The sequence below is a fragment of the Fistularia commersonii genome, chromosome 15 (assembly GCF_037954325.1).
Source record: "Fistularia commersonii isolate RoL2024-O1a breed Wild chromosome 15, RoL_Fcom_v1.0, whole genome shotgun sequence".
Taxonomy (NCBI): Eukaryota; Metazoa; Chordata; class Actinopteri; order Syngnathiformes; family Fistulariidae; genus Fistularia; species Fistularia commersonii.
Genome location: NC_141298.1, coordinates 6785014 through 6802627, shown reverse-complemented (window position 1 = coordinate 6802627; position 17614 = coordinate 6785014). Strand labels below are relative to the sequence as shown.

At 42.3% G+C, this 17614-nt stretch overlaps 2 protein-coding genes across 4 annotated transcripts in view; both read left to right on the top strand.

Annotated features, from left to right (window-relative positions):
- ccdc88c (coiled-coil and HOOK domain protein 88C) overlaps window positions 1-13670 on the top strand; it is a 46231-nt gene extending 32561 nt beyond the window's left edge. For 2 of the 3 annotated variants that reach the window (XM_086160488.1, XM_086160487.1), the window contains exons 23-31: window positions 44-230; window positions 342-487; window positions 584-673; window positions 1115-1404; window positions 7077-7163; window positions 7537-7647; window positions 7722-7859; window positions 7935-8173; window positions 10224-13670. In XM_086160488.1, coding sequence (XP_086016614.1) covers window positions 44-230; window positions 342-487; window positions 584-673; window positions 1115-1404; window positions 7077-7163; window positions 7537-7647; window positions 7722-7859; window positions 7935-8173; window positions 10224-10925 — 1990 coding nt within the window. In that variant the 3' untranslated portion in view covers window positions 10926-13670. Of the gene's footprint in view, window positions 1-43; window positions 231-341; window positions 488-583; window positions 674-1114; window positions 1414-7076; window positions 7164-7536; window positions 7648-7721; window positions 7860-7934; window positions 8174-10223 lie in introns of all 3 variants that reach the window. The other variant, XM_086160486.1, reaches the window with a different exon arrangement.
- Window positions 13671-16404: 2734 nt separating this feature from the next.
- gpr68 (G protein-coupled receptor 68) overlaps window positions 16405-17614 on the top strand; it is a 28360-nt gene continuing 27150 nt past the window's right edge. The window contains exon 1 of the mRNA XM_086161026.1: window positions 16405-16439. The gene's annotated coding sequence lies outside the window, so the exon portion shown is untranslated. The remainder of the gene's footprint in view (window positions 16440-17614) is intronic.

The following is a 17614-nucleotide window of genomic DNA, read 5'->3' as shown; positions in this document are numbered from 1 at the left end:
GCTGCACCCTCTCCTCTCTCTGAACGTCACTTCCAACTCTCAGGTTAGCGGACAGGCAGTCCCAGCAGTCGGAGCACTGTGAAACCCTCCAGCTGCGCCTAAATGACCTCCAGAGCTCGCTGAACTCGGCGCAGCGTGAAGTGAGTCGGTGGATGGCTCAGTCGGACTCACTGCACGAGCAAAATCAGGAGCTGGAACTAAACCGGACAAAACTGGACAACCACTGTGAGGTAATCACTGTGCCTTAGTTTAGATGACATACATGTGAAAAGTAACATCACGCGCTGTAGGATTGCAGTCTTTGAGGCCAACTCTTAGATGTGTATGTGTGTGTGTTTTAGCTTCTGAGTCGACTGAAAGGGAACCTGGAAGAGGAAAACCATCACCTGCTAAGTCAGATCAACCTGCTGAGTCAGCAGAACCACACTCTGCTGGAGAGGAGCATGGAGAGCAAAGAGCTCTACCACCAGGAGCAGAAACTCTACATGTGAATACCTGCACAGATGCCGCAGTCAAAATAAGTCAAAATCAACGCAAACTGCCCTAAATTTATAACTAAAATCTCCTCTTTTGTCCCCGGCAGAGATAAATTGAATGCTCTTCGTCGTCACAAAGAAAAACTAGAGGAGAAGATCATGGACCAGTACAAGTTCTATGACCCAGCACCCAAAAAGTAATGCTTTTATCCCCTTTTTTTGATTAAATGAGGGTACAAATGGGGCTCAGTAACTCAACAAACAAATCACTGCGAGGCTCACAGTTGCGGTGATGAAATGACTCATTAACCTGATTCTCTTTGGCAAGTGGTTCAGTAATTCAGTATTTCAGTATTTCAGTCATTCAGTATTTTAAGATAGAATTAACAAAGCCCTTGTACTCATCTGCCTGATAAATTTGTTGTAGACATATCTGCGCTTCCAGTTAAATTTGATTTTATGAATTGTAATACATGCGTTTGTAAGTTCAGTCGACCCGCTGCTCCTAGCGAGAGGAGCTGAGGCAGGTGCTGAAAAAAGAAACCGAGGTGCCGCCAGAGAGGTGTCAGCCTGGCATATGAGAGCAAATTGTCATATGATAGTATTTACAGTTTGTGCTGATGCTGTGTGTCCGTCAGGAAAAGTCAGTGGTCCGGAGCCAAAGCCTTTGCCAAGCTCATCAAACCCCGAAAAGAGAGCAGCAGGGAGAGGGGAAGCGAGCGGGACAAGGATAGCTGCAAAGACCGAGAGCGAGCCAAGGGCGCCCCCGACATACCCCTTCCGTCCCCGCCGCCCCTCCTCCCCCCCGAAACCCCGCCGCCCCTTCCCCAGAGGACTGGAAGCAGCTCTCAGGACAACGGCCTCCCCCAGAGCAAACACAATACCCTCAACTCCGTGCAGAGTCCAACCCTGACCCCCATCACCCGAGGTAAACGAGGTAACAGACACATATGCACACCTGGTAGCCATTGTTACACTGGATCATTTTTAATATGTGCCTAGCAAAATTTGAAAAAAAAAATAAAAACCGCTCCACGTCTTCTCCTACAGAGTGTGCTGTTGACCGCAGCACATCGAAGGCTGGATGGTTGTCTAACTTTCAATCTGCTGTTTTCAGCACCGGGTTTTCATAGTGACAGAACGGGCTTTGGCAGAAGGGCGAATTCTGCCAGTTCGAAATGTACAGAAAATATGCATTTTGGATTTTTCTTGGATCGACTTTGTAATGGCCTGGCGGTGACCTAAGAACTAAAACTTTTTCAAATTGGACTACAGTCGTTGCAGACGGTTGTGAAGGAACAGAATGTTTGCCGGGTGATAGATGAACTGAGAAGTGGGGGGACAACAGTAGCCGATCCTCTGTCAACACAAGTCGCCAAGACAAGTATGCAGACTAAAGTATAAGATAATATTTTGATTCACAGATAACCCAGTCTAGTTATTTTTCCCTGCTATTGACACAGACTTTTCCAATGCTTCTAAAAAAAACAGTGTACACAAATTGACTCCATCAGTAAAAGCCAGGAAACGCTTTGGATTTATAAGAAGTCTATTTTTCGGCATATCCTCATTTGGTATCGGTAGCGGCAAGTAATGACTTCGGTTCTTTAGAAAAGTTCGCTGCGCCAAACACATCGCAGCTCTCCTTCTGAAAGCTTTCTTGGGTGGAACAGTGAGGAGGCAAACTTCTCCCTTGTGTACAAACAAGGCGTCCTTTGGCTCTTGAAGCGGCATTAGAGGGCGACAACCAGGCTCACCGACGTCAGGCTTCCAGGAAGGAGCCCGTGATGTGACTGTGGTCATTTACACACTTTAACTACTCACGCTTTGTCCATACCCAAGCATTGGGGCAGAATAGTTTACTGATGCTTGTATTTTTTTCTGTCTTTATCACAGCACCGGGTACTAATGCATGAATATATTTTCCTCTATTTTTTTTTCTGTTGTTAAACAACTGAAGTCAATTCACTCTTACTGTAGTTGTTAAACTGCTGGTAGGAGGTGGTAAGAGTACAAATTCTAATAATACGAGTCACACCTATGACCGCAGCCCCCACATTTACATCCTGTGTACCAGGAATTTGATGTATTTCAAAATTAACCATTTTTCGAAGCTACGAAGCTGTCAGCCTCTCAGCAGAATCTCTTTCACGATGAAATCGCCTTTTTGGTAGACGATCTTGCATCTTCGACACAGGGGGTAATTTTAGTTTGGGTGAAGAATTTTAGGCATTGAGCGTTTACCAGCGGTTATATTGGGCCTTTCTGCTGAGAGGATGAGCAGTGATTCGACCCGCAATTCCCACATTCACGGACGTTATTGGCCCTACTTGGAGCCAGGCCAGGAAGGATTATTTTATCGATAATATAAGATGGAATTTATCAATCCCACGACCGAAAAATTCAGTTGTCAGCAGCATTATAGGGTATAAAAGTCTGCATCGATAAAGTCAGCTTTATTGTCAATTTCTCCACATTTACTAGCCATACAGATGAATTGAGAAGACGTTTCTAGCTGTTCCGTAGTGATATGAGATTAACAAAATAGCAGAGTGCACATTAACAATAACGTGCACAATAGAAAAACAGAAATTGAACTGTAGAGCAGGGATGCCGACACTTTTTTGGCTTGTGAGCTACTCTTATAATGACAAAGTCAAAATGATCTACCAGCATTAAAAAATTCATATATATATGTGTATATACCGAGTATCTTTAATATTTAAAATATGTATAGTTTCCTTTGCATAAGAGCATGAAGATGTATGGCACAATCCTGTACATTTTTGGCTACTGCCTTACTCTGATAATGACTTGCACTGAATGGAGTCAGTCAACCAACAGGTAGCCCAGCCTCAAACATATCACATTACAGTCATTTGGCAGACACTTTTAACCAAAGTGATTTACAGTGGGGATTGAACCCTGGCCCTCATACATGCAAAGGTAGAATGCGCTCTACCACTGAGCTATATCAACACAAAAACACACATCCAAATGTCCATCAGTCACGGTGGAACGGTATTCGGATTGAGATCTTGGATTGGCTGCTCTGTAGGTCAATCAAGCGCGTCGGTGATGTAGTGGGGATGGATGCTAGGCTAACAGGTATTTTTAATGACATGCGTTCTGTGTGTACTTTGGCTCACGGTTGACTTTTTTTTACGTTGCATGGTAGAGTTTATATTGAAAGGGCTCCGATCGACCCGTGTTGCCTTTATGATCGACTAGTAGATCAGGAGCGACGTGTTGGGCACCCCTGCTATAGAGTATAAAGTGCACGCAGATACTATATACTACAATCTGCAAAGAAAATGCAAATAAAGGATAGATAGAGCAAATAAATAGACCACATACGATATACACAAAAGAATACAAACATATAAAACTAATGCCTTGAGCAGTGATTGGTTATAGAAATAACTGGTGTGGAGTACAAGGTGAATTTGAAATGATAGTAAGGTGTACAGGAGAATATGTATGGATAGAATTAAAATATAAATATTGTATGAATGAGAGTGGTAAGTTGAGAATTAATACTTTGTTTACAGGAACATTTTTTACAGCCATCCAGATCATCCTGTTCAAACTTAGCAAAGGTTGGATGATATAACTACGAGCACGAAGTTGGCCGTCACGATAATTCTGGGCCTTTTGATGTTAGATTATTGACTAAAGGCAGATTATGTCATAGATTGAGAGCCCAATGCTACTATGTGAGCGGCTGACTAACGGCAAACTGCGGCAGGGATGCTAAATCTACTTCCTGTTTACACCGACGCAGGCTGGCCAAGTGCAAACAGGCTTGTCAGTGAGGATGGAGTGCATTTCCGTAATTGTCCTCCATCTGGCTGGTGGATGGAGATCGTCCGAACAAAGAGGCCGGCATAGCTGAGGCTAGATAGTGATTGAGTCGGTTCCTTTGCATGATGTTTTTGGACAACAGTGTTTTCCTGTTTTCAGTTGGATGGACTCTCGCATGATTTCATATCCATTCGTTTCAATCCACTTCTCAACAACTGTTGTCGACTAACGGTTGATCAACCACTGACTCTTACCCCCTCTCTCTCTCTCTCTCTCTCTCCACATCTTCCCTCATTCTCAGCCCCTCCCTCCCAGAAACGCTTCACTTTTCTCCGCAGTAAAAGTCAGGAAAAGCTGCTCCCCTCCCCCACCTCCAACCCCTCACACCGCCCCTCCCTCTCCCTCACCAGACGACTGAGATTCTGGTCCTCCTGTGACATCGCAGCCGACAACAACACTAGCCAGCCGCTCGCGGCTGACGGGGCCTTCTAATACCTTCTTCTTCTTCTTCCTCATTTTTTTTTTAAAGCTCATACAACATCATCATCATCATCACTAATACTACTTTCATCTGACAGTGCTCTCTGAGACATTCAGCATCCCAATTACACGCACACACACACACACACACACACACACACACACACTCTCAATTTACCAACACTAACGAAAGAGACAGATTGCACACTTATGCATAAACATGTAAAAACACACAGAGACAAATGCATGTTGCTGTTGTGATCCGGCCAATATAACTAGTAAGTAGCGTGTGTGTGTGTGTGTATGTGTGTGTGTGTGTGTGTGCGCGCGTTGAACGAGAGACCACATGCTCCTGTTTTTAAGCGCAGCTAGCTTTTCTACATTCATATACATTTCTGTTAGTTTAAGTGCAAATGTGTTAAAATTTACTTTTTCCTTGAATGTGTGTGTTTGCTATTTCGTTCCCCTGGCAGTTTCCCTCTGCCCCATATACTTTTTGTCTGTGCTCATGTGTGTCCCTCTGTGCGCTCAAGTTCACCAAAGCGTTTCCTTCCGGCCGCAAAACAACCAGCTACGCCCAGGAATAAACGCCCTAGCTTGGGGTTTTTGCAGGTGCGGATCTTTTTGACTTGAAGTTGCTTCATAAAAGTGGAACAAGTGACAAAGAAAAATGTCACCGGAGGCCTGGATCTCCTTTTATCATCTATTAGGATCATCTCACACCTGCTCACATCTAAAGACTAGTCTTTAAGTTTCAGCCTAATCCCAGGCTGAGATTTTATAAAGATGGTGGATCACTATTTTCAAGACTAAAAGAAGTTTCTTTCAGCAATTTTTCCCCATCATGAAATGTTTTGGCGGGTATTTGCAGAGCCTCTGCTATTTCAGTTCAATGCTTTTCCTTCTCCTCTTGTGATACGGTGGAGAATTGACATCATCCAAGTTAGGCTGTTTCGCCCACAGCTCCACCATCCACAGATATTTCTGGACTGTCTATATTGATCGAGACGTCCATCGCCATTCCCATTCATCGATACCGCCAACAAATACCATCTCTGCTGCCAGTACTGCTCTGGTGTTTGTTTGCCTACAAGGTTTCTGCTAGCTTTGTTAGAGATCGTAAGCCCAAGGTTAAAAAAAGGCTGGTCCAAGGCTGCCAAGATTACCATTTTACACTTATTGACCGAGAAGTCCAGTGCTCACTGTGACTCCATCAAGATTTCCTTCCGATTTTCAGTTTTAACCTTCTCCAGGCAGATGTTGCAGATTTGCGACAGCCAAATATCAGATTTTTCCTGCAACTACAACTTAATTTGAGCCTGAGAGGGTTAAGTCTGCGACTGTGAAAATATTTAGGTATAATTCCACCATAAGTCATTTTTATGACCTATGGTGGACCTTATGACCTATGGTGGACTTTATGGTCATTCTTATCCAATATATTGCTCAGTTTTTTGTGCTTTTTTGCAAAAAAAAAAATGACTAAGGCGATTATTTTAAGCACCTTCTCAATAATCCCATGTGCTGCTTAAATTGGCAGGCGCCTTGACAAATCTCTTCTTTTGTTCTTTTTTCTCTGTTTTCATTCGTAACCCCCCCCCCTCCCCAATAGTGTGCAGTGATTAAATATATGTGTATTTCCACGACTTGTGAGACATTTTCCTGCACAGGCAGTGCAGCGTAGCGACTCTGAGGCCTTGTTTCAGGCTGCTGGTGACCTGGCCTTGGGAAAAGACGCTTTGGTGGACACGAGCCTTTAAGAACTGAACCAGCTGCCCAGGATCTGGGAACCGCCTTGCCCTTTTGGCCACACCTTGCCCTGCTTGTTTAATGTTCTACTGTCACTTTCACACCTCTTTGAAACTCCGTGAGCGTCAGCACAGCCTCGCTCTGAGGAGCAGCCAGAAAAAACAAGGATAGATCCAAAAAAAATTATCCCTATTTATTAACATGAATGATTTAATATTGACCGTCATTCATGTTTTTTTTCACTTAATTAAAAAGGTTTGAATTAAGACCATTTTTTTTCTTGTGTTATGTTCAAAACCCTCTCACAGAAATGACTGGTCCACTCAGACAGAGGCTGTTGCATCTGTTGTCTTTACACAGAAATAACGTCAGCTGCGTCTAGACAGAATCTTTTACCTGCAGGACCCCCGGTTTCCCCGTTCAATTCCTAGTATTCTACCCGCCCTGTTTGCAGCGCCGCGCTTCTACAAGCCGCTTTTTGTTTTGTTGTCATGCTTTTGACATCCTCCAGTCAAGATGAGTCGAGCAGATTCTAACGTCCCCTCCCCCCTCCGTGACCATCCGCAGGTTCGACGGACAGGGGCCGCGGTGTGTATCGCAACAGTACTCCAGCAGGGGGCAGCAGCGAAAACGTGAACAGTGACGAGCGACATGGTAGGTGTCAATAATCCAAGAGATGCAAATACGGAAGATTCTATCCCTGAACACAGCCATTGAAGCAGCGTAATGTTTTTGTAGCAGAGCACGAGCAAGGGGCTGGTCATCAGGAAATGCACATCGTGCATTCATGCATCCCATAATTTCGTGGAGTGATGTGTGGTTGATGCATCAGTTGGTTATATATTATTAGTAATGACCGGCCAAGGTCTGGAATGGTCAAAATACAATTTTGACAACTGCATCTTTTCAATTTGTAATATAGTGGTACTGAGATATGGTTCTATTCAGCTTCCACTCTTTCATTTTTCATTAAACTTTCATATTTTTTTTTTTTTTTTTTTTTTTTTTTTGCATGTTTTTATGCAAGGTCAAGCCCACAAAGCGACATGTTCTACCCCCAGCCATCAGTCGTCCTCCCTGGGACCAAGCAGCAGCTCCGGCCCCAGACCGGGATCGGCTCCAAGCCGCAGGCTGAGAGGTGGGACTCCGGTCCTCATTCTTTGTCGGAAGGCCTCCACAGAAGCGTGATGATTCTTATCTGTGCTTGCTCAGGTCCGTTTTTCGATGAGGACCCTTGCCTCGGCACCCCGGACTCCATGTACGGTCACCGCGGCAACATGGGAGGCCGCCCAGGCTCGGCTGACCTCAGCCACAACACCCCCAGCTCCAATTCACCTGTCAGCTGTAAAGGTATTGTGGTCCGGTCAGCTACGAGTTCTTCAGCACACTGGTGCGTTTACGTTCACGAACTTCTCTCTCTTGTAGACCTGCCTGATAGTCAGGCTCGCTCAGCCAGCCTGTCCAGTGACGACATCATAGGCCTGAGCCAATCACAGCAGGCGCTGTCACGTAGCGCCACACTCCCGTACGACCACACGCCTCAGAGAGCCCAACCCCAACGCGCCGGTGGGGCCAGGACCAGGACCCGAACCGCCTCCCCCGGCAGTGAGATGGTGACCCTGGAAGAGTTTCTCCACGAGAGCAACTTGAAGTCTCCCCCCATGGTGAGAAGCGGATCGATGGCAGGAAATATACTGCTCCAAAAAATAAAGGGAACACTTGAACAACACAATGTAACTCCAAGTCAATCACACTTCTGTGAAATCATAGTGTCCACTCAGGAAGCAACACAGATTCATTTTGACTTGTTTTAAGGACATTACATCAAAGTTGGATCAGCCTGGAGTTTGTTTTTACACTTTAATTTTGAGTGTCATTCCTAATCCAGACCTCCATGGGTTGATACAATTGATTTCCATTGATAATTTTTGTGTGATTTTGTTGTCAGCACATTCAACTGTGTAAAGAGCAAAGTATTTCATAAGAATATTTCATTCATTTAGATCTAGGATGTGTTTTTTAAGTGTTCCCTTTATTTTTTTGAGCAGTGTACATCCCTCCAGCATTTTGCGGGAGAAACTTCACCATGCAAAACGCACAACTAAAATTCACCTGAATGACACAACGTTTTTCAAACAATAACACAAACGTCACTCTGAAAATGGTAAAAAGAGCCAAAGGTTCCTCCTTCCTTTCACCGAGATTTAACCATCCAGATTATTGTGTGGGTGGTTGAACATTTCAGATAGCGCAGCTGTAGTGGAACTGAATGGATTTTGAAAACCACAAAAACATTTTATTTGATTTATTTGTTCTTTTTAGAGGGTAGAGGGGGGTAACTGAATGATATCCAGGTTATACTGAAAGAAGTCACTGTGAAACTATTCCCCTGTAACCAAATCAGACTCCCAGCCCGTCTGTGGTTACATAATAGATAGGGACATTTTCATACTTGAGTTTTTTGTAGTTTTTTTTTTTTTTTTTACAACTATAGATGACATTTTTTTTTTTCCCCGGAATCTGTTGATTTTAACCCTCGGCTTTTAAGAGAATCACAAAGGCAGACCAGGTTTAACACTGAACAAAACGCACTCTCCCACGTCACTCAAACAGAATCTGCATTAATCGGGCAGCAAATCGTCGATTCCGAGCAGATAATCTTAAACAAATAGACCACCCACTATATATCTCTCAGATAATGGCATAGACAGGGAGGGCTTCTCAAACTTTCATACTCATAGTTTTATCTAAATCAACACATACTTATTTGTCAGCCAGATGAAGTATAAGGGGTTTATTAGATGTACTTGCCAAGTTTGAAAACAGGGAGACGGCATCATGGATCAAGAACGCTCAGGGCCTCGCAACTCAAAAGAAATCCCAGATGTCGAAACCACATTGCCGATCTGACCATTTATTTATTTTTTTTGTAATCTCATCTTGTTATGACCTAATCCTCTTTACTTTTTTTGTTCATGGGAAGATATTTTCTAAAAATCTATTCAGAAATTTCCCAAAAGAGTCAAAAGTTACGTGAAAATGGCAGAGAAAATTACAGATTTAAAATAAGTAAAAAGAATGAAAATGGAAATTACAAAAATTCAAAAATGAATGAAATCACAGTGAGCTCAAAGTTAGCCGGGCAAGACACACTGAGCACTCGGGTATGATTTAGATATCAGCAGGAATTTTGTTTGAATATGTCAATTATAAGAAATGGAATATAAGCAAAAAAGACAGCAAAGCATTTCTTATGATTGATAAAATAAATTAGATCAGTGATCAGCCCGATCAAACCTTGCAATGAAGATGTTGTGAAATAAATAGCTAGCTTGTAAAACCAATAAAAAGACGTGTACGTTTGCTAAGATAAATTTAGCGTGCATCAAACATTACATTTACATTACATCACATTGCATTTGGCAGACGCTTTTATCCAAAGCGACTTACAATAGAGGACATAGGGACTGCAAATACACTTGCAAATACACGATGCACAGGAAATATACAGAACAGTAAGCTTGGGTTAGTGAGGGTTTTTTTTTTTTTTTTTTTTTTTTTAATGGACAGAGACAAACAAACATACACACACACACACACACACACACACACACACACTGCATAGCCTAACTTGCTGCCAACCTGATCTGGGGCATCAGCGCAGTATTGACATTAGCGAGGATGTAGATCAGCGATTTTGTTTGTGTGTTCCAGGTGTCCACAGGAAGCCGGGAGGACCTGATGAGTGACTTCTTCACCAGAAGCCCTGCCCCCTGCTCCCCTTCAAGCCGGGATCAGGCCACACCTACCAGCTACGTAACTCCCACTGTGCAGTCACCCGCTCAGAGGCTGGGTCAGAGCGTCAAGCCCTTGCCCCGCCAACCTGTTGGCCAATCCCCGGCCTCCGGTCGGCCGGTCGGCCAGAGAAGCGGCCAGTCATTGAGCAGGACCTTCAGCCTGGCCTCTGCCGACCTGTTGCGCTCCAACGGGCCCGACGGTTTCTGTGGAAATGAAGGAGACGTGGTACTCCGCCGGGCGGGGGGGACGGCGAACGCCCGGGAGAGGCCGCTCTCTGCACGACTGGCAGGTTCCGGCGGTCAGCACGCCGACGGCAGCTTCCTGACGTCGGCCCTCCACCACTCGTCCTCTCTCCCGCTACAGGCAGACAGGTCACACAACGGCTCATCATATCATCACCGCGGGGAGGTTGCTATGGTAACCCCCGTCAGGGCGGTTCCCCAGATAAACGACGCCGCCGGACCAGGAGAGGCGCTGCGAGAGGGACGGTCGGGCGACCTGAAGAAGGATGGAGAGAGAGCGAGATGCGGTTCGGTCGAGAGGCCAAAAAGCACGCCGGCCTCCCCGGATCCCAACAACGACCCGCAGACCGTGTGGTACGAGTACGGTTGCGTTTAAGCGCGGCGCCTGGTGCAGGCTGATCGCTTGATAGCCGAGTCGTACCCCTCAGAAATAACCATCTACACCTTACGCTGTCGTGTAATTTCTAGTCGACCACACATGGGAGTAGAATTCCTGGAAGCCCCAAGCCTGATCAAAAACAACTTCCCAGGATTCTTTTCAGTAAAGACTTCAGTGACGACAAGACCGCACCACAGGGATGGATGTCAGTCACCGATGGGCTTGGACACGGGCAAAGGGGCTCCGGTGACTCGGCGTCCGGTTGACCGTCGTCCGGAGAACGGCCAGAGCCCGCACGACGGGCCAAGGAACCAAAGGATCATCACGTAATACTGAGTTAATTACAAGTGCTGATGTTTGCACATGTTGTTCAAGCCTGTGGGAGTGGGAAACACTAGAGTCGGAAGGTCGCCTAGAACCGTGCATCTGAACCGAGCGTTCCAGTCGACCAGAACAGCCGAATCTGTTGAGAACCAACACTGGAGGGCGGGGGGAGAGAAAGAGAAGGAGGGGACTGCACGGGAACGGACAAACGACAAATGGCCCCTCCTAGGGAAAATTACAGCTTTTCTTCCTCCGTCTTTAGATTCTGTCCCGGCATGGATCACTCTTGATACTTTACTGGAAACGGTTACCGGTTCAAGCCAACTACTGGTTTCACAAACACACATTTTCACCGCTAGATAACAAACCGAGGCATTGTGTTTATGGATGTGGCTACTTTGGAATACTTCACACACACAAACACATACACACACACACACATCTAGGGCAACCCTCTTTTTGGCACACTATGTTAACCATATTGTTGTTTGGGTGCAGGAACGCAAAGATTCTGAACTTTTCTCATTTGCAGTAAGCATGTGATTGTGTTTTATAAGCATTTCTGACCATCTCAAACCAGTGTGTGATTTTCACCGTGTGAAAATTACAGAGCTCAGTTTGAAGAGATTCTTGTCATGTCATTTGAAGGCGACAAATCCTCATCACTGATTCCGTCATTAAACCGAGATGAATGAAAAGCTAGATTAAAATCTAAAAATGTTACAGAATAAATTTCATACATTTGAATAACAAACCCTTTGATATAGTCTTTAAGATGGTGTCAATTCCAATGACTAAAAATGTCAAATACCATCACAAATTAATTTAAATTAAATAATTTGGGATTTTTTTTTTTTTTCAAATTAACAAGAGTAGTTCACTAAAAAAGCAGGTGTTCAAAAAGCAAGTCTTTGTAATTTGTGTTCTAAATGTTTTTTTTAATTTTCTACAACATTTGGCTCAAAACGGCATTTTATTCATACATTTTTATCATTTTTATCATTTATATAAACCACCCATTATTCGTTAAAAAGGTCACCCTTCCCAGTATTCGCACAGCATAATTGCTTTTTAAGAAGATTTTTAACTTCTTTTTAGTAGCATATAAACTGATTTTTTTTCCATCGTTGTAAATCATAGAATCATTACATACTGTACAATCATGACATTAGCTGCTGCTGGAGAAAAAAAAAAAACAGCTGTGCATTTCAAACCAATGTATCTACCTTTACAAGTCGGTAACTGACAAAAGATAATGAAGTGAAATTTCCTTGTAGTCTCGAGAAAGACATTTGTGGATATTACATTGGTAATAATCACAGATGTTCCAGGATCAAACGACATACATCCTTTAAGGCAAGAAGATGAATGATTAGGAGTGAAGAATGTGTTTACATGGGACCAGCATAAATCTGCACATGATGATATGCAATAAGATAAATTATTTTTACGTGTTCTTTTTACCTATGCTTTCTTACACTTTTATAAAGTGCTATAGTGCTACAAGGTTTTTTGTATAAAATCTGATCCGCTTCACCAGGAAAAATATGTTCAAACCAAAAAAAAAAAAGAATTTGAGATGAATTGAAAAAAACACACGATTGTTCTTCCTCTGTAAAACTTTTTTTTTTTTCATTAGTAGATTTTAATTCTTTAAAGTTATTAGAACGAGCTGATGTTTCGGCTGATGTGTCAGTCGATGCTGGCAGGTTATGCTTTCTGTTCCCTGTTGCTGTGTGCATTTGTGCGTGAGCACTTTTGTCCCAGCTATCTGGCGAAGACAGGGATCCATTTTCATTCCAGACGGATGAAAACATTTTTGGGAAGTGAGGACGTTGTGGTAGGCCATCTTTGTTTTGATATTTTCGGGTTAGAACTGGATTTAGGGCCATGTCATAGAGAGGGCAGGGGTTTGGCACTTAGATGTAAATGTTAGGGTTCGGGCAAAGGGCTAGAGAGAGTGTGTGTGCGTGTGTGTGTGTGTGTGTGTGTGTGTGTGTGTTGTGTGTGTGTGTTTTGACTGATAGCTCTAAAGGTGTGAATGTAAATGTGTGTGTGTGTGTTAGTATTGGTTTACTGATGACTGAAGAAAGTGTATCGGAATTCCCTGAAGTGACTTCAATTTATTGTAAATGTGTGTGATGCGTCGCGCTATTGGCTCTTTAGAAATGTCCTTTCATGTGACGACCTGCCTTATTTTACAAAGCGCAGGCAAAATCTTTAGCGGTCGCCTACCCAACCTGAAAGACGTCTTTTTCAGTTTCTACTGTAACTGGAACTAATGCTGTATTTCACTTTATACTTTATTACTGATGCTTACCGCAATGCTGTGACGTGACTACTGTTGAAATGCTGATAGATTAATTCAGTAGCAGGGAAAAAAAATTAAAGTTTGGCAATAAAGATTTATAAACTTGATGAGCTGCAATGGCACAGTGTCTTTCTGACTATTACGCCGTAAATGTGGGCAAAATGGAAACAATTGAACTGGAAACTGAAGAAAACAGGGCTTTTGCAGGTCATTAAAAAGCATTAAAAGTCATTAAATAGATTTAGCAAAAATTGGGGCCTTAATTAGTATTAAAAAGCATGAAAATGAGTGAATATAAACATGTAATAATTTGATTGGAATAGTGTGATGATCGGTGATGATTGATAAGTGGAACCCTTTAATTGGCCGTTGCTTACTTCCAGTGTTTTTACAGTGCACGACGTTGCGTTTGAAACACCAAAAAGGAAAATAAATAAATAAATAAAATAAATTAAATTAATCAATTATAAGAAGACATGAAAAAATGCATTGATAATCATGCACAAATTAGATTATATTTGATTCTTTAGTTTCATTGTCACTCAGAGGGTCATATGTACCTATACACTACTGTGCGAAACCTATTCCAGATCCAAATGATTTGCATCATTATAAATAAACGTATCCGCAGTCAGACATGGGTATTAGATTTTTTTTTAATTGCGTTATAAAGTGACATTAAAAAGCATTGAATTAGATTAGCTGATGCAGAAACCCTGAATACAGAATCCTAGATATCAAGAGTGTTTACAGGTTCTAATACGTTGACTTAAGTTCTTTTGATATGTGTTGTAAGTCTGGAATTCATTGCATAGTATTAAATATGAATTTCATAAATAAATAAAACTTAATCAATAATAAAAGTTGACACCAAAATAATTTGGCACTTACCCTTATCGCTTGAAGGAACGAGAAATGATTTAACCAAAAAATGCTGTTAGTTTGATGGAAAGTGAAAGCTCATACGGATACAAGAAGAGAGCTTTATTTATTTTATTGTTTTTAAATCTGTAAAAAATGGGTCAACAAAAGGCACCCCCTTTTTGGATATCTCAACCTGGAAATTACTCCACACACCAAAGGCTTATTTTTAGACTCGGTACATCAATGTGACTTACGTAAATCTCCTTCAATGACTATTCTGTAATAACAATGAAGAAAGTGACTATAAAAGGAGAGAGGCCCTCGTCGTCAAACCTGCAGTGAATGAGTTGTTTTCTTCAGCTTTTCTTCTAACAGGTTCTCATTCTCTCCTCTATTTTATTCTCAGAGGTGGTTTTATTTTCATTGGTCTCTCCTTGGAGCTTTTTTAACTTTTCCTTTTACAGCGCTTTCCCTTTATTCTCATTTCAAGTGACGTGGGAAATTTTCCTTGAAAGTTTTCACTCACATTATAGATGTCTTTTATTCTGATCTGAGCTTAAAAATCGAAGGATTTTGAATGAAAACATCAATTATTGTGGAGTTATTTTGGAATGATCATTTAGGCATTACCCAAAATGTTAAGCGATTCCTGGAAATTGTACAAAGAGATGGTGCCCTTATAAATGAATTCAGTAAATGAAGACAGTATACAATATAAAGACAATATAAACCTGGATGGTGTGCCACTTCTGGCATAGCAGACTATTTCAGTGTTGCTGTTTACCTTAAGTCTGCAACTTCAAGATTTCAACAGGAAACATGACACCTGGCTACAGACAAGATATATATATATATATATGCATGTACATAAAAAATACTTTACATTAAATGAATCATTGCTAAAGCTCTGTCTATCAAACTTCCTTTCCTTTCAGCTTTTCCCTTCATGGGTCGCCAGAGTGAATCCAACTTCTCTATCTAACCCTATTCTCTGTATCATTCTCTCTCAAACCAATTAACTTCATATCCTCTTGTTAATAAATCAACGTCCATTAATCTTCACTTAAGTCTCCCTCTAGACCTCCTGCCTGGCAGCTCCAATTCCAGCATCCGTCTACCAATATATTTGGACCTTTTGTCCAAAACATCTAACATGTGCTGTTCCTTCTGATAGACTCATTCCTGATCCTATCCATTCACACACACGCATATTCTGTCTTGCAGCGACTAATCTTCATTCCTCTCCTTTCCAGCACATACCTCCACCTTTAGATTTTCCTCAACGTGTTCCCTGCTGTCACTACTGATCACATGCCATCTGCGACAATCATGGTCCTTAGAGATTTCTGTCTGACCTCATCTGTCAGCCTGTCCATCACCCCTGCAAACAAGAAGCCCTCCCTGATGAAGCCCCACCTCCACCTTGAACCTCTGTGTTTACACCTACAGCACACCTCACCACTGTCTCACAGCTGGCATACATGTCCTGCACCATTCTAACATACTTCTCTGCCAAACCATCTTGTCCATAACATTGAAAGCCACCTGCAGTCAAGGCAATTAGTTTCTAATGAGATGGAAGAAAGAAACAAAGGGCTCAAAGTATCCAATGCATCAGAGTAGATAAACAAACTTTTTGGTCTCGGGTTTGTTTCCATTCTATTTTTATTAAATTCTTAGGGAGTCTAAATGTTTTAAACTCTCTGTGGGTTATCATCCTCCCTCTGGGCCTTGATGTTTTCCTTCTTGTGCTTTTTATATTCTTTCTCTCCGCATAGAGCCTTTAATAAAGTTACCCAGGGAGTTCCTGTTGTTTTCATTGTTATTGTTGGGGTTTATTTGTTGTTGTTTTCTAAGCACACCAATAATGAAAACATAGTGGCAAGGGCGCGAGCGAAAGACCGCACAAGTGTCAGCCAATCAGGCGACAAGGCAGAGAGCTCGCGCGCGAGAGAGAGGAAGAGAGGGAGAGAAAGAGAGCAGTCGGAAACGACCTTCACAACGGAGACACGGTAAGAAAAGCTTTTTTTTTTTTTTAATTATTTGGTTTATTTATTTATTTTTGTCTAAACGTTTTCTCTTGAAACCCGCTTCTCGCGCGCTGCAGTTATACCTCTACTTCCGGGAATTAGCTCCGCCGCATCGACACCCATTGATTTTCCCACTTCGAGTTAAAGCGGCGTGTCAATAGATTTTGTGTCATTTATTAGGAATACTTATTTTTTTTAAATCTCCCTCCATTAAAAAAAATGTAAAAGACAAGTTTGTTTTGAGAAGTAGACGTGCCGATTAGTTTCGAGCCGCTCTGTCAACACTTCTGAATTATTAATCTGAACTATGAAGAACCCATTATACTGCGTAGACATCCTGCTGTTCTGCTGGTCCCCAACTCTTACTGTCTGTCAATCAAACTGGATGTAATATTGATGAAGGGTTGCCATGGAGACCGATAACTGCACTACTTCACCTGTTGTGTCCTCCTCCAGACATCCCACATCTTTAGGTGATTCAATTCTGACATTTCACAACACTGCAAACAACTCATCTCCCTCTTTAACCAGAGTGTGTTATGGGTCTGTCTGTAGTGAATTGACAGACAGATGCTTTTGTAAGAATTAGAAATAGATGTGTCTAATAAATCAGAAAATTAGGAATTAAAAGTGGAATCAATGTCACATGTGTGAGTTGTCGGTGTTGCGTTTTCCACTGGGAGTGTGAGGCGGGAAATGACACTCGGATGGTAGGAACACTACGAGGCTTTCAAGACCCAGAGAAATGCTGTGCATTATTGAATTACTGGTCACCCAAGAAGCAAACACATGGAGATAATGTGCACTGATGCTCTTCATCATTAGCTGTGAAATAAAAGTGACTTGCTTTATCCAAATTCACATATCACAATATTTTTGACAAAAGCATTACTGACAGTGTTGTGAGTGTAATCCCAATTAAACTATGATTATTTTGACAGCCCTCTTTTACTCCAAGGGGATGAGAAGCTCCATTTACTGTCACTCATCATCATTAGCGGGCACTACGTTGAGAATACTTACTAATGAAGTCTTAAGTGACTTTCAAATATTAACATTAGCAAGGGAAGAGCCCCATTCATTTCTAAGTACCATCTTCTTGTCTGTGTTTATTCCCAATTTCAACAGCTATTTACCCTGAATGGAATGACATTTTA